Source organism: Phyllobates terribilis, unplaced genomic scaffold (assembly GCF_046119375.1).
Source record: "Phyllobates terribilis strain yellow unplaced genomic scaffold, ASM4611937v1 Scaffold_4__5_contigs__length_816908805, whole genome shotgun sequence".
Lineage (NCBI taxonomy): Eukaryota > Metazoa > Chordata > Amphibia > Anura > Dendrobatidae > Phyllobates > Phyllobates terribilis.
In genome coordinates this window covers 467,864,638-467,881,919 of record NW_027362764.1, presented here as the reverse complement: position 1 = coordinate 467,881,919, position 17,282 = coordinate 467,864,638, and the positions used below count along the sequence as shown (strand labels likewise).

Here is a 17,282-nt window from a genome sequence, read left to right as displayed (position 1 = left end):
CCCAGCAGAGACCAGGCATTCGAAAATGGCATATAGAGCACGATTGTGTTCAGCTTGAGTTTTCCCAAAAACTAATATGTCATCACTGTAATTAAAGGCATTTGGAATGTGTTGGATGATGCTTCTTATCGTATCGTGAAAAATTTCCGCTGCTGAGCAGACCCCAAAAGTCAATCTCTTGTAACTTCTGAGATCCACATGGGTGGAAAATGTTGTCAAGTATCTGGATTCTGGACTCAGTTCTAATTGATGATAGCCCTTATTGAGGTCGAGCTTTGAAAAGACTGTTGCTCCATTTAATAAGTGAATGATGTCATCAATTGTGGGTGAGATATGTCTTTCTCTCTGAATAGCGGTGTTGGGCAGGCGCATATCAGCACACAGTCTCACCTGCTCTGGAGTCTTTGCTTTTGGAACCACCACAAGTGGAGAGACCCACGGAGTGGGACCAGTAACAGTTTCAATAATGTCCTCATCCATGAGCAATTGGAGTTCCTGTTCTACCTTCTTTCTCAGGTGAAATGGAATACGCCTGTGAGCCTGGGCTACTGGACGAACAGTGTCATCCACATGAAGATGCACTTGAGAGTCCTTTAGTTTTCCCAACCCACTAAATAGGGAGGGAAAGCTGTTCACCATGGCTTGTACATCCAGATCCGCAGGGTCAGTTATGGTATGAATAATCTGGATGAGTCCTAGTTTCAAGGTAGTGTGATAGCTGAGAAGACAGCCTCCCGATCCTTGCAATGTGTGAAAAGTGGTTTTCTGCCTGTTTTCTTTATAGCTAAGTTCAGCATCAAATTGTCCCATTGATCTTAGTATGCACTTGCTGTAAGACTGGCTTTGTTTACAATTGTTCATATGCATTGCTGTCTATGATATCCACTGAAGCTCCAGTATCTATTGTAAAGGTGATATCAGTGTTGCAGAGGGCGAGCGTGATACAGGGAGACTGTACTGAGCCAGTGACAGAGGTAGTGAACACATAATTCTCAGCCGCAGACATTTCTTCTATATCCTGATTCACCATCTTTACATTTGCGGACTTTGTCATAGGTAGAGGAGACTTGTTGTGCGCTGACTTGCAGACAGCTGCAAAATGGTTCTCTTTTCCACATTTACTGCATGTTTTTCCCATAGCTGGACATTTGATGAGGTGTTGAGGGAAATCTTGTCCACATCTATAGCATTTCTTCTGTTTTCGGGCTTGCTTGTCTTGTGCACTTTTATGTTTGAGATTATGCACATGTAAATTATCCCTATTCTCCATTGCGGTGGCCTGATGATCTGCTATCTCTATAGCACGGGCCATCTTGAGCAAATCATGCAGAGAGAGATCCTGCTGCAAAGCTTTACGTCTTATATTATTAGACGAGCAGGTGACAATTATTTGAGTTAGAATTTCATCATCTACGTCCGTAAATGCACATCCATGTGCTAGCTCTTTTAGCTGTGTGACATAGGTGTCTATGGATTCTTCTGGAAGCTGCTTAGCAATCCTGAACTTGTATCTTTCATATCTGATGTTTTGTTTGGGGTTGAAGTAGTCAGTGAGAGCTTTGGTGCAGTTGCTGTACGTGTCTGTCTCTGCTGCAGGTAACGTGCTGTATATGTCATGTATATGTCCTGCGCAATGCAGGTGCACGTCTCTCTTTCTTTTCTCCTCTTTTATGTCCATAGCTTCCAGGAAGTTCTCAAACCAGTTTAGCCATTTTCTCCAGTTATGAGAGAGATTAATAACATCAGTCATATCAAACTGTGGGAAGGTGTGCAAGTAGTCAGCCATGATAGAGTCTCTCAGTGACGCAGGCGTGTGAAGCGGTAAAGTAGGGGTCAGTACTCACAGCAGCAGGTGATTCAATCCCATCCTCATCGCCAGTTGTAATGTCCTCACGGTACAAAGAATTCAAGAGAGTAGATTTTAACTGTATTTTATTACTCTCCTTCTTCCTCCAGCACACCGCATAACATGTTTCTCTTCAGGCTAAAAACTAAAACTGAAAACCTCCCCAACTCACTTCCTGTCACAAGACTTCGTTTTCTTAAAGAGACAGATCTAACCATTATACATTACACTATTGATTAATGCAAAGAATGTTGAAAATTTTTTTAAATTCATTTTAAAGTTGTAATTTACATGCAAAAGACACACGAATCACCATCTCTTCTCATGTTTATTTTTACTACATACTCTGTTTTTATCAAAATGCTTCACATTTATTATTTGCCCAATTGAGTCCTCCATCTTTTACATTGATGACCTATCCTTAGTACAGGCTATCAACATCTGATTGGTGGGGTTGGAACACATGATATCCCCTGTTGATCAGTTGTTGTTGGCAATAGCCGGAAATGCAGTTGTGGAAGTTACAAAGCATATCTGCCTTTTATTAATTTGAATAGGGGGTGGATGTGCAGTACCTGGCCTCGACCACTAAACCATTGGGGGGGGCTATGCAGGTCCACACCTGATCACTTCCAGTCGCAGGTCCAGGAACAGCTGATCAACAGGTGTACGGTGAGTCAAACCCCTACTGAGCAAATATTGATGACATATCCTAAGGACAAGGATCCTTTTAAGCTAGAATAAAGTTCTGCTCCTTAGAGTAAATCTTGTCATTCAATATAAATGTTACCATAGTTACATATTCAACTATTGCCCTAAATACAGACCATGCAATACTAGGAATAGGAAGTATTAATGGGTGGACAACCTCTATCATTCGAAATTATGAAATTTAAGGTGAAAACATAGAACTGAAAATTTCTGTACATTTTGTCTTCTAATCTGTTAACTTTATAAATGTTACTCATATTTTTTATATCATGGCTTTTGAAACAGTCCGTAAAAAAGAATACACTTGCTTAACATATCCCGTACAATAAAAGTGAATGGATGATTTGCTTTAAAGCTAATTTGTGGAAGCCTTAAAGCCAGAAATCCAAGATGATCTTCAGCATTAGTTGACTCTTTTGTACCATCCTCATCTGCCTCCATAGTTACCAAATTAATGATGTCTGACACATGTAGATTATCTTGGGATATCTCAGACAGGTTTGATTTTGTCCCACTAAAAACATCAGTCATCCCCATGTGTTGCAGGACTTTTTTCATTGAATAGCTACTGTCTATCTTAAAGTAGGGGAGATAAACCTCAGTGAATGTTTTGTTCATCTTGTCAGGGTTGGTCCAGTCATCCAGTTGCTCATATGATATGTTATGCTTTATCTGTAATATAAATGGATTGACAATAATGAGTAATATCATAGATGGAATTGTAAAATCTATAAGCCATTTCATAGTTGATAGTGAATATTAAAAAAAGGCTATGACACTCCAGATGACCCCGATGAAAGGGAACAACCCTGATGTGAATAGGTAATTAAAGAGGATTATCTGATGGATCACAGGCCAGGCAATGCTAACAAAGGAATTTTGGGATATGAAGATTTATGGCTGGTAGAGATAGCCCATCACCTCTAGCCTCAGCTGGAACAAAAAGGCAAGCAGATTACTTTGGGCTCCTTTGTTTTATTACAGTTATGAATATTGCTTTTTTATGAACAGCAAGGGTCCTACGGTCATGAGAGATATGTTTTCGACATTGTGACGAAGTGGTGAGCATAACAAATTGTCTAACATCACTGGCCGATTGCAGTAGCGCCTCCAAACTAATATCGGAAAGGTGGATGATGCTATTCATACCATGTTTCCTATCTATAGAAAGGTATAATCATGATAGGAAACATGACAGTAATATCTCTCGCCTGGGACCTCTAGAGGCGAAGATGTCATGGTAGTTGGAGATTCCATAATTTTCTAAGGCATAGCCACATCCCATGACCAGACCAATTATGAGTCACTGAATGGGAGGTATGTTGTCCTGACTTGTGTTAATAAAAGCAAATGCCGAACAATGATCATTGTCAGTCCAAGGAGACACAGTGCGCTGTGGTGCTGTGCCGTTACCCCCCCAAAAAACAAGGAGCTCCTCTTCAAGAGACACAGCCAACCTTGTGTCATCAGGTTTAGTACATTTCTTCAGTTTATCCTTTTTATTTTATGTAAATGTATATACTGTATAACATCTTTGTATATTTTTATAAACACTTCCAACTTTTTGGATTAAATATATAAAAATGTAATAGCTTTGTTCCTCTTACTCAATGAACTGCACCCCTGAAACAATATGCTATCTGTAATGGTTGTCCAATCGACCTGTATGAGCAATTGGTGGTGGCAGCTAGTAGTTCCTTTTGTTATTGTAAAGTTAGCAGTGACTGTACCCGGGTATATATATAAATTCCATGTGTTGGAATCAGTGGTGAATATACTATACGCTCACTGTGAGTTCTCAATTAACTGGCCTAGTAGTGAAAACAGCCGTGTCCTCATCCAGCACTCTTCAGTCAATTTTCTAATTGTCCTGGCGATTGGGGGTGTGTGACTGTGTTCCCCTGACAAGTTGGTACAAGCTGGCAGATCTGCGTGATTCCCCCTGGTGTGTCCTTTACAAGTAATATTAAGAAAATAGATTGTTGAGATAAAATCTTTAAATGTGCCCTTACAACTTTATCCTTGCTGACCCCTGAAGTTTAGGTCAGACCAACTCATCATCTAATGTGTTTGGGGCTTCCTGAGTCTTTCCAAAGGCAGATGATGGAAATAAAATCAGGCATTTAGAAATTTTGGGCATGTTGAATTTCAAAGACATTTTTTGCCTCTGTATGAACTAGGAGCCATGCAGAGGTACAGGAGATACTCTATGTCTGGCTACAGAAAAATTATTAGCAATATCCAATTTACAGCAAACAGGAGACATAAAATTATGACTATACATGTACATAATCATCTCCAACAAAAATATATTGTTTGTTAGTTATCTATAGGGGCACAGTTGAGTTAATATTAATATTTACTACAAAATCTAACACATCATTATTTCTTATATTAAAAAAAAAGTCTTAAACATTGTTTTTTTCCAATTTTGTAACCAAAAATACAAAGAAAAAACTGTTAAGGCTCATTTAGGCAGGCTAATAATCAAAGAGTAAGCGTTTATAGGAATACTAGTTTATGACTATTGGCCCATCTAAACAAGCAAGCAGGCTTAAAAATCATCATTATTGGTAACACATCAGTCTGTGTAAACAGGTGATGAGTTGCCGATAACATGAAATTTTATATGCACAGAGCAGTTGTATTAAAGAGAATCTGTCAGCAGGTTTTTACTATTTAATCTGAGAGCAGCATAATGTAGGGACTGCTTGTTGTAGTTTCAATACAATCAGTGTTTTATCAGCAGGAGATAAGAACTAGGAGTACGTGTAGCATGACAGGCAGTCCAGCTCTGAGTAGCCCACTGATTGGCAGCTTGCTGACAATGCAAAGTGTACACAGGAAGCTGTCAATCAGTGATGTGGGCGAGTTTATACACAGCTTAGCACTCATAGCACTGCTATATTTACAGCAGAGAAAACAGGGATTTTATCAAAACTGCACTAAGCAGTCAAGTAAGTGATACATTGCTGGAATCAGGGTATTTGTCCCTAAATTTTGCTGCTCTCAGATTTCATAGCAAAAACTTGCTGACATATTCTCTTAACAGACTATTCTGTGCACATAGAATTCTGGTAGTCTTCTCTAAACTGGCCATTAAGCAACTACTAAATGGCTTGAATGTATTTTAATGGCCACGGTCATACCATGTAGAACTAGCATTAGACTTATTTTACCTTATAAATATATTCAAATGAATGTGAACATTATTGAATGAATGTTTAGAAGAGGAAATACACAGGAAGGCAAGTTTCCTCTGCCTTTTTTATGCCCATACTTCTCAATGTCTGCAGATGCCATCTCTGGAAGGAAAGCAGCCTGCTGTAGCAATACACTCACCTTCTGTTCTTTGCCAGGTCAGATGTGAACATCATGCAGTTGTAGGTTTGAAAACTGTTCACTTAGTCACTAAAGATAGTACGTCAACCCATGGAATGAGGCAATAAACCACCAGAGAGGAAACTTGTCTTCTGGGTCAGGAATGAACAACCTCTTTTAAAAATTCATCTAAATGTTGGTAATTTTCACTTTCATATTATAATGTAGATTGGTAATGTAAAAAAGGTGTTTCAGATTTTTTCTTTAGCTTCCAATTCAATATTATAAAAAAAACTTGAACTTTTTTTTAAAATCTCAGATATTTCACCTAATACTGGACTCATTTATCTGATACAATATATTGCAATGACACTTGCATTTCCTTGCATAAATACTTAATTACACTAAACACATACTATTTTTTTGTAATAGATAGAAATCATACATTTGTATTCTATAGAGTAGAAATGAGAGAATATATTTGAGTGGATTTGAATTCTATTCAAATTTTACAAAAATCCACATTCGCCAAAATGTGGATTTTTTCTAATTCAAATACATCAAAAAACATAAAGTGCTATCAGAAGGTGAAAAGATGAAAAAAAATCCGTATTCTCACCTTATTGGTCACCTCTCCAGCCTCTCTGTTCCTCACCATCACCTGTCCAGTCCTGGTCACATCTTCTGATCCCCGTAGCAAGCATTGAACTCCCCAGGGCTTCTTGAACGGTTTTGCACATGCGAGTGCAAGGTCATGGGGCACGTTGTAATGTCATGATGACATGATTGAAGGTTCTGCACAATTGCAGAACTCTCCTGAGCCTTATAAGTGATGAAAATAATGGCTCAGTGTTAGTGGCCCAGGGATTTCAGTGCTTATGCCATAGATCAGAAGATGTGGTAAGGTATGAATGGGGGACGGTGAGGAGCAGAGGGGCCGGAGAGGTGAGTAGTAACTTGAACAAAAGGATCTTTTTTATCCTTTTCATATTACATCTTAAAGACCCAAGAGCATTATAAGGGACATTAAATTCCCCAATTTTTCAGGAAAATCCACGCAAACTGGCCAATTCAAAATTTGCCTGTTCAACTAATCTCAGCTTTAAAGTTTTTTTTTATTTTCTACAACCCCTATAAAACATTGCAGCTAAAGTGTCATGGAAAATATTTCTACATTCTAATTAAGGCTATGTGCCCATGATGCAGAAATGCTCCGGATTTTTCCTGAGCGTTTCTGCATCTCCCTGGCAGAAGAAAAGCATGCGGATTGTACAGGCGTTTTTCCTGCCAGGGACAAGCGGAAGTGAAGCGTTCTTCACATGCATTTCCGCATGCGGGTTGACAAGCGCTCTCCAAGCGATTTTAGCATCACTTGGAAAGTGCTTGTCAACTAGATCACACTATATAAATCCATGCAAACAGCATGGATTTATATACTGTGGCCTTAAAGAATGGTTAAAAATAAAAAATAAATCTATACTTACCTTCTGATGGCCCCCGCAGTCTTGCTTCGCTCCGTTCTCCCTTGTCGGCAGCTCGCGGTACACTACACTGAAGGACCTGCCGTCACATGACTGTGACGTCAGCGCAGGTCCTTCAGTCCACTGCGATCTGCTGGCATGGGAGGACGAGCGCAGCGGGGGCCATCAGAAGGTAAATATAACATTTATTTTTTATTTTATTCTTTTTTTCACAGGTTCTATGGTACCCGGGTCCGGAGGAGAGTCTCCTGTCCTCAACACCCGGGTACCATCCACACATTGAAACGTGTAGATTGCGCATCTACATATGCAGTTATGCGTAATCCATGCGTTTCAATGCAAGTCAATGGCGGCGAAAACCCAGCATTTCCGCAAAATAATTGGTAGTGCTGCGTTTTTTTTCTCAATGATAATCTGTAGCGGAAATTTCCGCAGCATGTGCACAGCACATGCGGATTATCATTGGGGGCCTTCTACCATGCATTTTTTAAGCGTTTCTGCAGCGTTTTTGCAACCTTATGGAACTGGAGAGGATCAGCAAGGAAGAATGGCAGAGGATCCCCAAATCCAGGTGTGAAAAACTTTCCCAAGAAGACTCATGGCTGTACTAGCTCAAAAGGGTGCTTCTACTCAATACTGAGCAAAGGGTCTGAATACTTATGACCATATGATATGTCAGTTTTTCTTTTTTAATAAATTTACAAAAATTTCTACATTTCTGTTTCTGTTTTTTTTTTCAGTCAAAATGGGGTGCAGAGTATACGTTAATGAGAAAAAAAAATAACTTTTTAGAATTTACCAAATGGCTGCATTGAAACAAAGAGTGAAAAATTTAAAGGGGTTTGAATACTTTCCGTTCCCACTGTATAAGTGAGCATTTTATGTATGTTCTTGTGTGCATGTGTGCACTATGTATGTGCATGCATAATGTGCAAAAGTGTAAGTAATGTATTAGAATTTTCTTATTTTATGTAGAGTTCAGAATAAATGAGTGCACCCCTTTGAAAAGTAAGATTTTAAGCAATATCTCACAGAACACAAAAACAGTTTTCAAACTTTTGGTAAAACTTAGTTTCATTGAACATTTTTTAACCTATAACATTACAGTAAGGTTAATAATCTAACTTTCATTACAAAATCTTCATTTTTACTCAAATTGTTAATGGAAAAATGAATACACCTCACTTGAAAAACACCTACATCTAGTATGTTGTATAACCTCCATTATTTATAATGACAAAACCAAGTCTTCTAGGCATGGAATGAACAAGTTGGCGACATACTGCAACATTTATCTCTTTTCATTCTTCTAGGATGACCTCTTTTAGAGGCTGGATGCAGTTATACTCCACATGCCAATTCAGAATTTCCTTTATGTGTTTGATTGTGTTCAGATCAGGAGACAATTTGGCCACAAAATTACTTTCACCTTGTTTATCTTCAGAAATGCAACAGTGGCCTTAGATGTGTGTTTTGAATCTTTATCATGTAGAAAAAGTGCACATCTACCAAGGGCACAGAGTGATTGCAGCATCTTCTCTTTCAATATAGAGCCGTATATCTGTGAATTCATGATACCTTCAATGAAATATCATTCACAGACACCAGCAGCACTCATGGAGCCCCACATAAGAACACTGCCACCACCATGTTTCATTGTAGGTACCATGCAATTTTCTTTGTACTTCTCAAGTTTGTAACACCATACACTTACCTTTTCTATACCATCGTAAGTATCTGGTAGTATGACATACATACGCAGATTTTTACTTTTTCCATATGGAAGCTCGATAATGCTTAGCATTTCATCCTTTATTTCACGGATATTAAAACTGCCTTCGACACACATCAACTCTGTATACACTGTTTTATTCTAAAAGGGATAGATGTTGAAAGCTGAATATAGATTACATTCACATTGATAGGTTCTGACATAAGTATAAAGCTATAAAAAAGGAATTTCTCTTCTATTAGTTAAAAATAGTAGAACATTTTAACAAACAATAGTTGTTGCTTTTTTCCGGTCATTCCTGTACAATCTGCATCATGGGGGCTTAGAAAGACATTACTTCTGTACTAACAGATTCAGCAGATTATAGAAAAGTCTGTAATCTGAGAGTTTAAAAAAATACAGAAAATACAAAAACATTGGTTGAGTTGATACAATTTCCCCTTGTGTACTGTCCTCTCACAGGAATTATCTCCCGAGTGATGCAGCAACAGATATCATTAGATACTACTTACAGTGCTCAGAGTAAATGATTCATTTTCGGTTTTGACTCGTGGAAAGCTCTGTGTCCAGTTGGCCGATAAATATGCCGTGTTAATAACTATAAGCTTTGTATCATTATTAATGGAACTGTCAGGCATGTTTTGAAAAGTACCTAAAAAAGAGCACATAGCTTATGTCTCTTATAGGTCATACAGGCTAGTGTGGTCCCCTATACATCACTGAATGTGTGAACATGGTTTGGTAGTTTACACAGCACTATGTTCATTACAATTTAGTAGAGATCTGTAATGTATTCTTAAAACTACAGGGCCTTTATATAAATGATATAACCCACAGTACCAAATTTATAAGTGATGATGAATTAGGAACTCAGAGATACCTTCAAGATAACACAAATGTTGAGCAGCAGTAGCTGTATTGAAGAGTAGATACACTCTACCACAAAGCATTCCCTCCTAACAAACCAAGAGAGGGTGCATTTGTTACTTTGTAGGAGGCAACAGGTCTTCCCAAGAGTTCTTGTATTTCATGTAGTTAAGCACTTTGACAGTGATTCCTCACCTCCTCATCACTATACATTTTTTTTACATTGGCTATTGGATGGTAAAGCAATCACCAATAAATGTAGTCCAGTTAGCAGTTCATAGCCACAGGGTTGGCAATACCATGTTATCTTAAAAAAGCACCCCCATCAAAATTTCTATCCTTTTAATATATTAAGTCATATTATATAGCACTATATACTTATAATTGTTCATTTTGCTCTTCTGCCCTGTTAATTCTTTTTTTCCATTAGGTCTATAGCATCACATGATTAAAAACAAACTAGCTGAATTCTTCTCAGCTCTTGGTACAAACAGGAAGTATCTTTTCCATAGGTGAGGCATCATTAGAACTGCAATTCTACATCACTGCAGTCCCTGGAAAGGGGAGGAGCAGAGCAGCTTGGGTCAGGAGCTGAAGAAGAAGTGGAGCTGGGTAGTCAGGAACTTTGCAGTGATGTAAAAGCATGTGATGTCATAGATTTAATTGAAATGAGATGAAATAACTAGGTCGAAGGGCAAAATGAGCAATTGTAAGTACACAGTGCTATATAATATGATGATTGCAATATATTAAGAGGATAAAAACTTTGATGGGAGTGATTATTTAATAAGCAGATACAGAACATAAACATTAAATAGCTGTGCAACAAAAAACAAACAGAATATACTATATCATATGGGGCGGCACGTTGCTTTGCAGCACTGGGGTCTGGGTTCAAATCCCATCAAAAACAGCATCTGAAAGGAATTTGTATGCTCTCACTGTATTTCCTCGGGACACCACAAGGGGTAAGTATTGCTTATTTTCTATTTCTGAACATTCCATACACCTAGGCAAATGTTAAAAATCCTAGAAAACCACTTTAATTTCATTTGCATTTCAGGAATTTTGATGTTTTCAATTGATATCACTATCATTCTGAGGTACTAACTAGTGATGAGTGAGTACCGTAATACTCGTAATCGCTATATTCGTAACGAGTACTTTGTAATAATCGCGTATTCGTTCCAAATAGCGAGTACAATGTAAGTCAATGGGAAATGCGAGTAATTTTCTGCTGGACCCTACAAAGGGGTCTGAGGAAAAGGCTGAAACAGATGGGAAAGTGATCAAACAGAATGGGAAGAGCCTGGAGAATATACCTGAATGCATTTCTGACTCACATATGGTTTCTGGGAATAAGTTTGTCTCAGTATTATGCCACTTTTACAGACACACAAGAACAACTACCAAACCTAACCTAAATTGCATTTAACAGGTCAAAAAGGTTAAGAAACAGTTTTTCCAGCATAATCACTTGTATATAAGGCTAAATAAACCAGAGAAACAAAAAAAAAATCCCTTTTAGCCTTTGTTCATACATACTGTTGTGGCTTTTTTACAATCGCCTTTTACAATTGGGAGGGCCCTGACTTATACATTTTGCAGGTCCCTCTGTCATACATCATTTTTAGTTTGCTATTCCCCTGCACTTTACAAGCACAGCTAGAATGCACCAGTAGGTATGTTGATCTTTGACCTGACAGGCCTCAGGTGGCTCTGTAACTTGCATTTTGGAGGGACAGCTGTTACTTAGACATTTGGGCGGTCCCTCCATCATTGACACTCAGATAGTGAAATACATATTCCATAGCAGTTTACAATGTGCCCTTTGCAGCGTTGGGCTTGACCCTCCTCCTTCTCCACAACCATGTGATACTGCGGCCCTAAATTCAAATGTTCAGAGGGCCTGCAGTAGGCAGGAAAGCTGAGTTTTATGAGAGCCCTCGTGTGGCCCTATAAGATACATTTTGAAGTGCCCTCTAGAAATTTTGGAGGTGCCTCTTGTGTACATTTGAGAGTGCCCTCACTTATTCATATTGTAGGGCCCTCACTATTATTTAACTCATTTAAGGGCAGAGACTACAGAGAAAATGTCCAAGAGACATGGAGTACTAGACAGTAGCAGTGAGTGCGGCCTATGATCCTCAGGTATGGCTGAACTCTGTGAACCGGAAAAATAAAGCTGCACTAGTCAACTGGATGACGAGCTCAAATATATTACTTGTGCAAGTCAATGGACAAAGGATATATGGTGCCTCCCCCCTCCAGGATGGGTTGGAGAAGCTTTTCCAAATGGCTTAGAGATTTTGATTGTCAATATTCCCCAGATTATATAGCAAGAGAAGACTTCTTGATACTGTACTACTTGGTCCAGTGCAGAATTTCCAAAAATTACTCCTAGGGCGGGAGGCTGTGTCATAGGTGCAGGAAGATTCAATGACAAGGACCTTCCTTGAAAAAAATTATCTACGATGGAGTACTGTAGTAGTTGTGGCCCTCAATTCAAGTTTTCAGAGGGCCATCAGTCGATCATCAACAGTCAGTGTAAATTTCTATTGATTATGTATCCCTTATCTCAGTCACAATATGGCACAACCTGTGACAAGGGCCTCCAAAGACAAATATTAGTTTGGTAGGACTACTGTACATTCCAGATTTGTCCACGGCACGATGTGCATAGGGTTTGTGAATATTAGCCCTATGGGCTGAGTCATGGTTGACGCAGGAATCCATAATCCCAAGGGCCTCCAATCACAAATAGTAGTTAGGCTGGAGCAGGAATACTGTCCTGGTTTGTCCACTGCACAATGTGCACAGGATTTGTAAAAATTAGCCCTATGGGCTGTGTCATGGTTGACTCACTATTTTGGCTGTGCCTGTTACAGCTAGCTTGGCTTGTGCTATCAACATCTGAAAATCTGTCAACAAAACCCAAAATGCCAAAAAAGCCTGTAGTTAAGGCATGTAGATGTGGTGTTGTCAGTGGTGCGTGAGAAGGCACTCAGTCTGTGTCAGGTCAGAAGAAGCTTGATGCATCCACTATGTTCCTGGAAAAAGTTCCCGGTCTGGAACGTAAACGTGTGTGGAAGCCAGAAGAGTGAGAGCAGATTCTGTCTTGGATAGCAGACAAGGCATCTACGCATTTGACAAGCAGCAACAAATCTTCCATGACCACACAGTCTACTCTGGATACACAGAAGGCTGGCCCTTCCAATCCTGAAGCTGGTTCTCCTTCCTCCCGTCATTATCAGTCACAGGAGACATATGACCCCAAGCTTGGCCACTCCTAGGATCTGTTTGGTACATATCCTTTGGTTGGCTCTGGCCTATCACCATGCAGCATTGAAGAGGGACAAGAGGAGGTGGCGTGCGTTGATGCTCAAGTATTTGAGGACCTACGGCCAGAAGAAAGCCACTTGGAGGAACGTCATTTACTGTCTCCAGAGGTGGAGGCTGATGATGATGAGACACAGTTGCCATCAGGTAAGCCTACAATGTCAACTGGGAAGGAGGATGAGATGGAAGATGAGGTGGTCGATGATGAGTCCAATGATCTGACCTGGAGCTTTGGCATACATAGCCATGACAGCAACACACAGGAAAATGGACATGTAGCACCAACACAGGCACGAAGGAGTCGTGGTTTGCCCAGAGTGAGAACTGGGTCAACTGTTCCCAAGAGCACCCCCGCTGTGTGCCAAGTCAGGGCAGTCAAGCACCCCAGTAGGTGGGCGAAACACCAGGGTACCAAATCTGCGTCATGCGGGTCAAACCAATAATAATTCTCTTTATTTATATAGGGCCAACCTATTCCGCAGTGCTTTACAATTCAGAGGTTCATATTCAACAATCATAAGTAACATAGCTAAAGATAATACAATAATTAAAGCAAAAATAATGACGACCCTGCTCATAAGAGCTTACGATCTACAATGAGGTGGGGGTGACACAAAGGACAGGGGCTTATTTACAATTATGGTCCAGCCATCTTGAGGGGATGAGGGATAGATAAAGACTGCATGAGCTCATCACCAGCCAGTATCTGTAGTGCTTTTGGGTTCGGTGGAGACTTATGCCATGTCACCTAGGCTGTGTCCTTCAAAATCTGCTGTTCAAGAAGCAGGTGCTCATACCTCCTGCTCACAAGCTGCGGTTGCTTACACACAGCAAACATCAACCACATCCACTTCCTTGTGCCAGTAAAGCGTCCAATTGTCCGTGCCTGAGAGCTTGGAAAGAAAGCACAAATACCCTGCCACGCACCCAAAGGCACTAATACTAAACTCGCACATTGCCAAATTGCTAGCTGTGGAGATGTTGTCGTTAAGGCTTTTGGGAGCACAGTCTTCCGTGATCTCTTGGCTGTGGCTGCCCCACGATACAGTGTTCCCAGCTGCCACTATTTTGCCCAGTGTGCCGTCCCTGCGTTACACAAGCACATGTTAAACAATCTGAACCGTGCTCTCACCAACACCGTAAACCATAAGGTCCACCTACCAACAGACACCTGGACAAATTGTTGTGTACAGGGACTATACATTTCTGTCATGGCACACTGGGGGAACCTGGTGGAGGGTGGGACAAAGGCGCAAACTGGAACATCACACATCCCACCCACGCTAAGAATTGCGGTCCCAACTTCTGTCAGGGTTTCCACCTCTTCATATTACATTTCCTCTCTCCCTTTCTCCTGCTCCGCATCCTCTTCTGAATTACCCTACCCATCACTGCCAAGCTGGGACCTGTGCAGCAGCGCATCGGCAAAGTGGCAAGACACTCTGCTGAAGCTGATCTGTTTAGGTCAGAAAGCACACATTGCAACAGAGCTGTGGCAAGCTTTAAAACAACAGACCAATCAGTGGCTCTCCCCGCTGCACCTCCAACCCGGTCTGGTCGTCTGCGATAATGGGCGTAATCTGGTGGCGGCTTTAAAGATCGACAAGCTGGTACACGTGCCATGCATGGCTCACGTGCTGAACCTAGTTGTTTACAAATTTCTGAAAACTTTCCGTGACTTGCCGTACCTACTTGAGAAGGTGAGCCATATTAGTGCCCATTTCTACCTTTCCTCTACTGCTTTTGCTGCTTTTACAGAGCTGCAAAAGCACTTGAATTTGCCAAGTCATCGACTCATTTGCAACGTGCCCACGCGGTGGAACTCCACTTATCATATGTTGGCGAGGATTAGTTAGCAGAGGGAAGTAGCTGAATACCAGCTTCAGCATGCCAGTCAGACTGAGAGTCAGCCATCACAGACAATAACTGTCGAGTGGGTGTGGATCACTGACCTTTGTGAAGTTCTTGAGAATTTTGAGTACTGCACCAACCTTGTGAGCGGTGATCAGGATATTATCAGCGTAACCATCCCGCTGCTGTGTCTCTTGAAGCAATCACTGCATAATCTCAAAGAAGAAGCTTTGAGTTCCCAGCATGTTGGTATGGAACCAGATTTCCCAATGGGTGATACTACCCAGTCTAGCCAATATTCTGAGGCAACATTGGGTGATGAGGAGGAAGATGAGGCGGGAGAGGACTTGTTTTTCTGTGCTACCGAGGGGACTCATAATGCTACAGAGGGGACACCCAACCAAAGCTTCATGTCTGTTCAGCCTGGATGGGCAGGAGAGGAGGAGGTGGAGGAGGTAGAGGAGGAGGAGGAGGCGAGTCAGCATGAGGAGAGGATGGGTACTGTTTCTACTGTTGGGGACACAGAACATTTGCCTTTTTGCAACTTGGCCCACATGGCACCGTTCATGTGTAAGTGTCTGTGGCAAGACCCTTGAGTGATACACATTTTATCCAACAGTAATAATAATAATTTTTATTTATATAGTGCCAACATATTCCGCAGCACTTTACAATTAAGAGTAGACATGTGCATACAATAAATTCAGTTTAAACAGTTACATTAGGAGTGAAGTCCCTGCTTTTAAGCTTACATTCAGCAAGGCAATGGGTGGACACAATAGATGAAAAGTGCTTCTTATTTCTGGTCAGGCAATTAAAATAAGTAGGGATTTTCATATGAGACTGCGTGATCTGGTCATCAGCCAATATGTTTAAGTGCAATAATCAAGTATCAAGTGTAGTTATTGTGTGCATAGAGGGCGTGGAGATAGATGAATAGTAGGGTGCAGATTCTGATTAATATTTAGAAGGAGGGAACAGGGGAAAGTTAGTTTACTGAGTAGTTGAGGTGGTAGGCTTGTTTAATTTAGATGGGCTTTGAAAGCGCGCTTGAAGATGTGGTGGCTAGGCATCAGTCGGATCGTCTGGGGCACAGCATTCCAGAGAACTGGTGCAGCACGAGAGAAGTCTTGGAGACGGAGGTGCGAGGTTCGGATTATGGGGGATGTTAGTCTTAGGTCATTTGTAGAACGGAGGGCACGTGTAGGGCAATAGACAGAGATGAGAGAGGAGATATAAGGTGGTGCAGAACTGTGGAGAGCTTTGTGGGTGAGAGTGATGAGTTTATATTGGACCCTGTAGCAAATGGGCAACCAGTGTAATGACTGGCACAAGATGGAGGCATCGGTGAAGTGGCTGGACAGAAATACGACCCTGGCTGCCACATTCAGGATGGATTGAAGTGAAGAAAGTTGGTAAGAGGGAGACCGATCAGAAGAGAGTTGCAGTAGTCCAGACTAGAGATGAGCGTTGTTCTACTCGAACTGTTCGCCAATCTCAAATTCGAGCTGTTTTGGGCGGTGTTCGAGCCGGTCGGCGAACACGAACAATTTGAGAAAAATTCGGCTGTTCGAGGTTATGTTCGATAACTGTTCGTGCACCAAAATCATAACTGGATTTTTTCTCAGTAATGATGAAAATTAATGTTAATACGCAGTTTGAGTGTACAGCGGGGCGGGGGGAGGGGCAGGGGATGGATCTCTGCAGGAACAATGAAGATCTCCATTTTTTTTTCTCTTTCCCGCATTTGCAGTGGGGAGGTGCAATCTGTCAGCCTATCAGCAGCGCACACACGGAGCGAAGTGCTTTTTTTCACACAAGCAAGGGCATGTGTGATTGGCAGTGTATGTCACATGTCCTTGCCCTATAAGACCAAGCCATTTTCCCCGTCGCCACCATTTTCTCACTGCTGCAGCTGCGTGTTAGACGGCACCGCTGTTGCTGTGTGCGCTATACCTTGTTAATTTCAAGCCAATTTTCGCACAAATATACAGATAGCTTGGGAGTAGGGAATAGTTGTGATTGCAGTCCTTTTAAGGACTAGGTTACAGCATTTCCTACGACTTTTATCAGGCAGGTCTGTGCTCTTAAATAGATCGGTTGTGGGAGTAAAGACTAATTGTAATTGCAGTCC

The 17,282-nt window shown here is 41.0% G+C and overlaps 1 protein-coding gene across 1 annotated transcript in view; it reads right to left on the bottom strand.

Moving 5' to 3' along the window:
• Positions 1-1,528: 1,528 nt before the first annotated feature.
• LOC141264369 (ovalbumin-related protein Y-like) overlaps positions 1,529-17,282 on the bottom strand; it is a 190,688-nt gene continuing 174,934 nt past the window's right edge. Inside the window, exons 5-7 of the mRNA XM_073676653.1 lie at positions 9,604-9,743; positions 9,074-9,232; positions 1,529-3,229 (exon numbers count right to left, since the gene is read on the bottom strand). Of these exons, the coding sequence (XP_073532754.1) occupies positions 2,825-3,229; positions 9,074-9,232; positions 9,604-9,743 (704 nt within the window). The 3' untranslated portion in view covers positions 1,529-2,824. The remainder of the gene's footprint in view (positions 3,230-9,073; positions 9,233-9,603; positions 9,744-17,282) is intronic.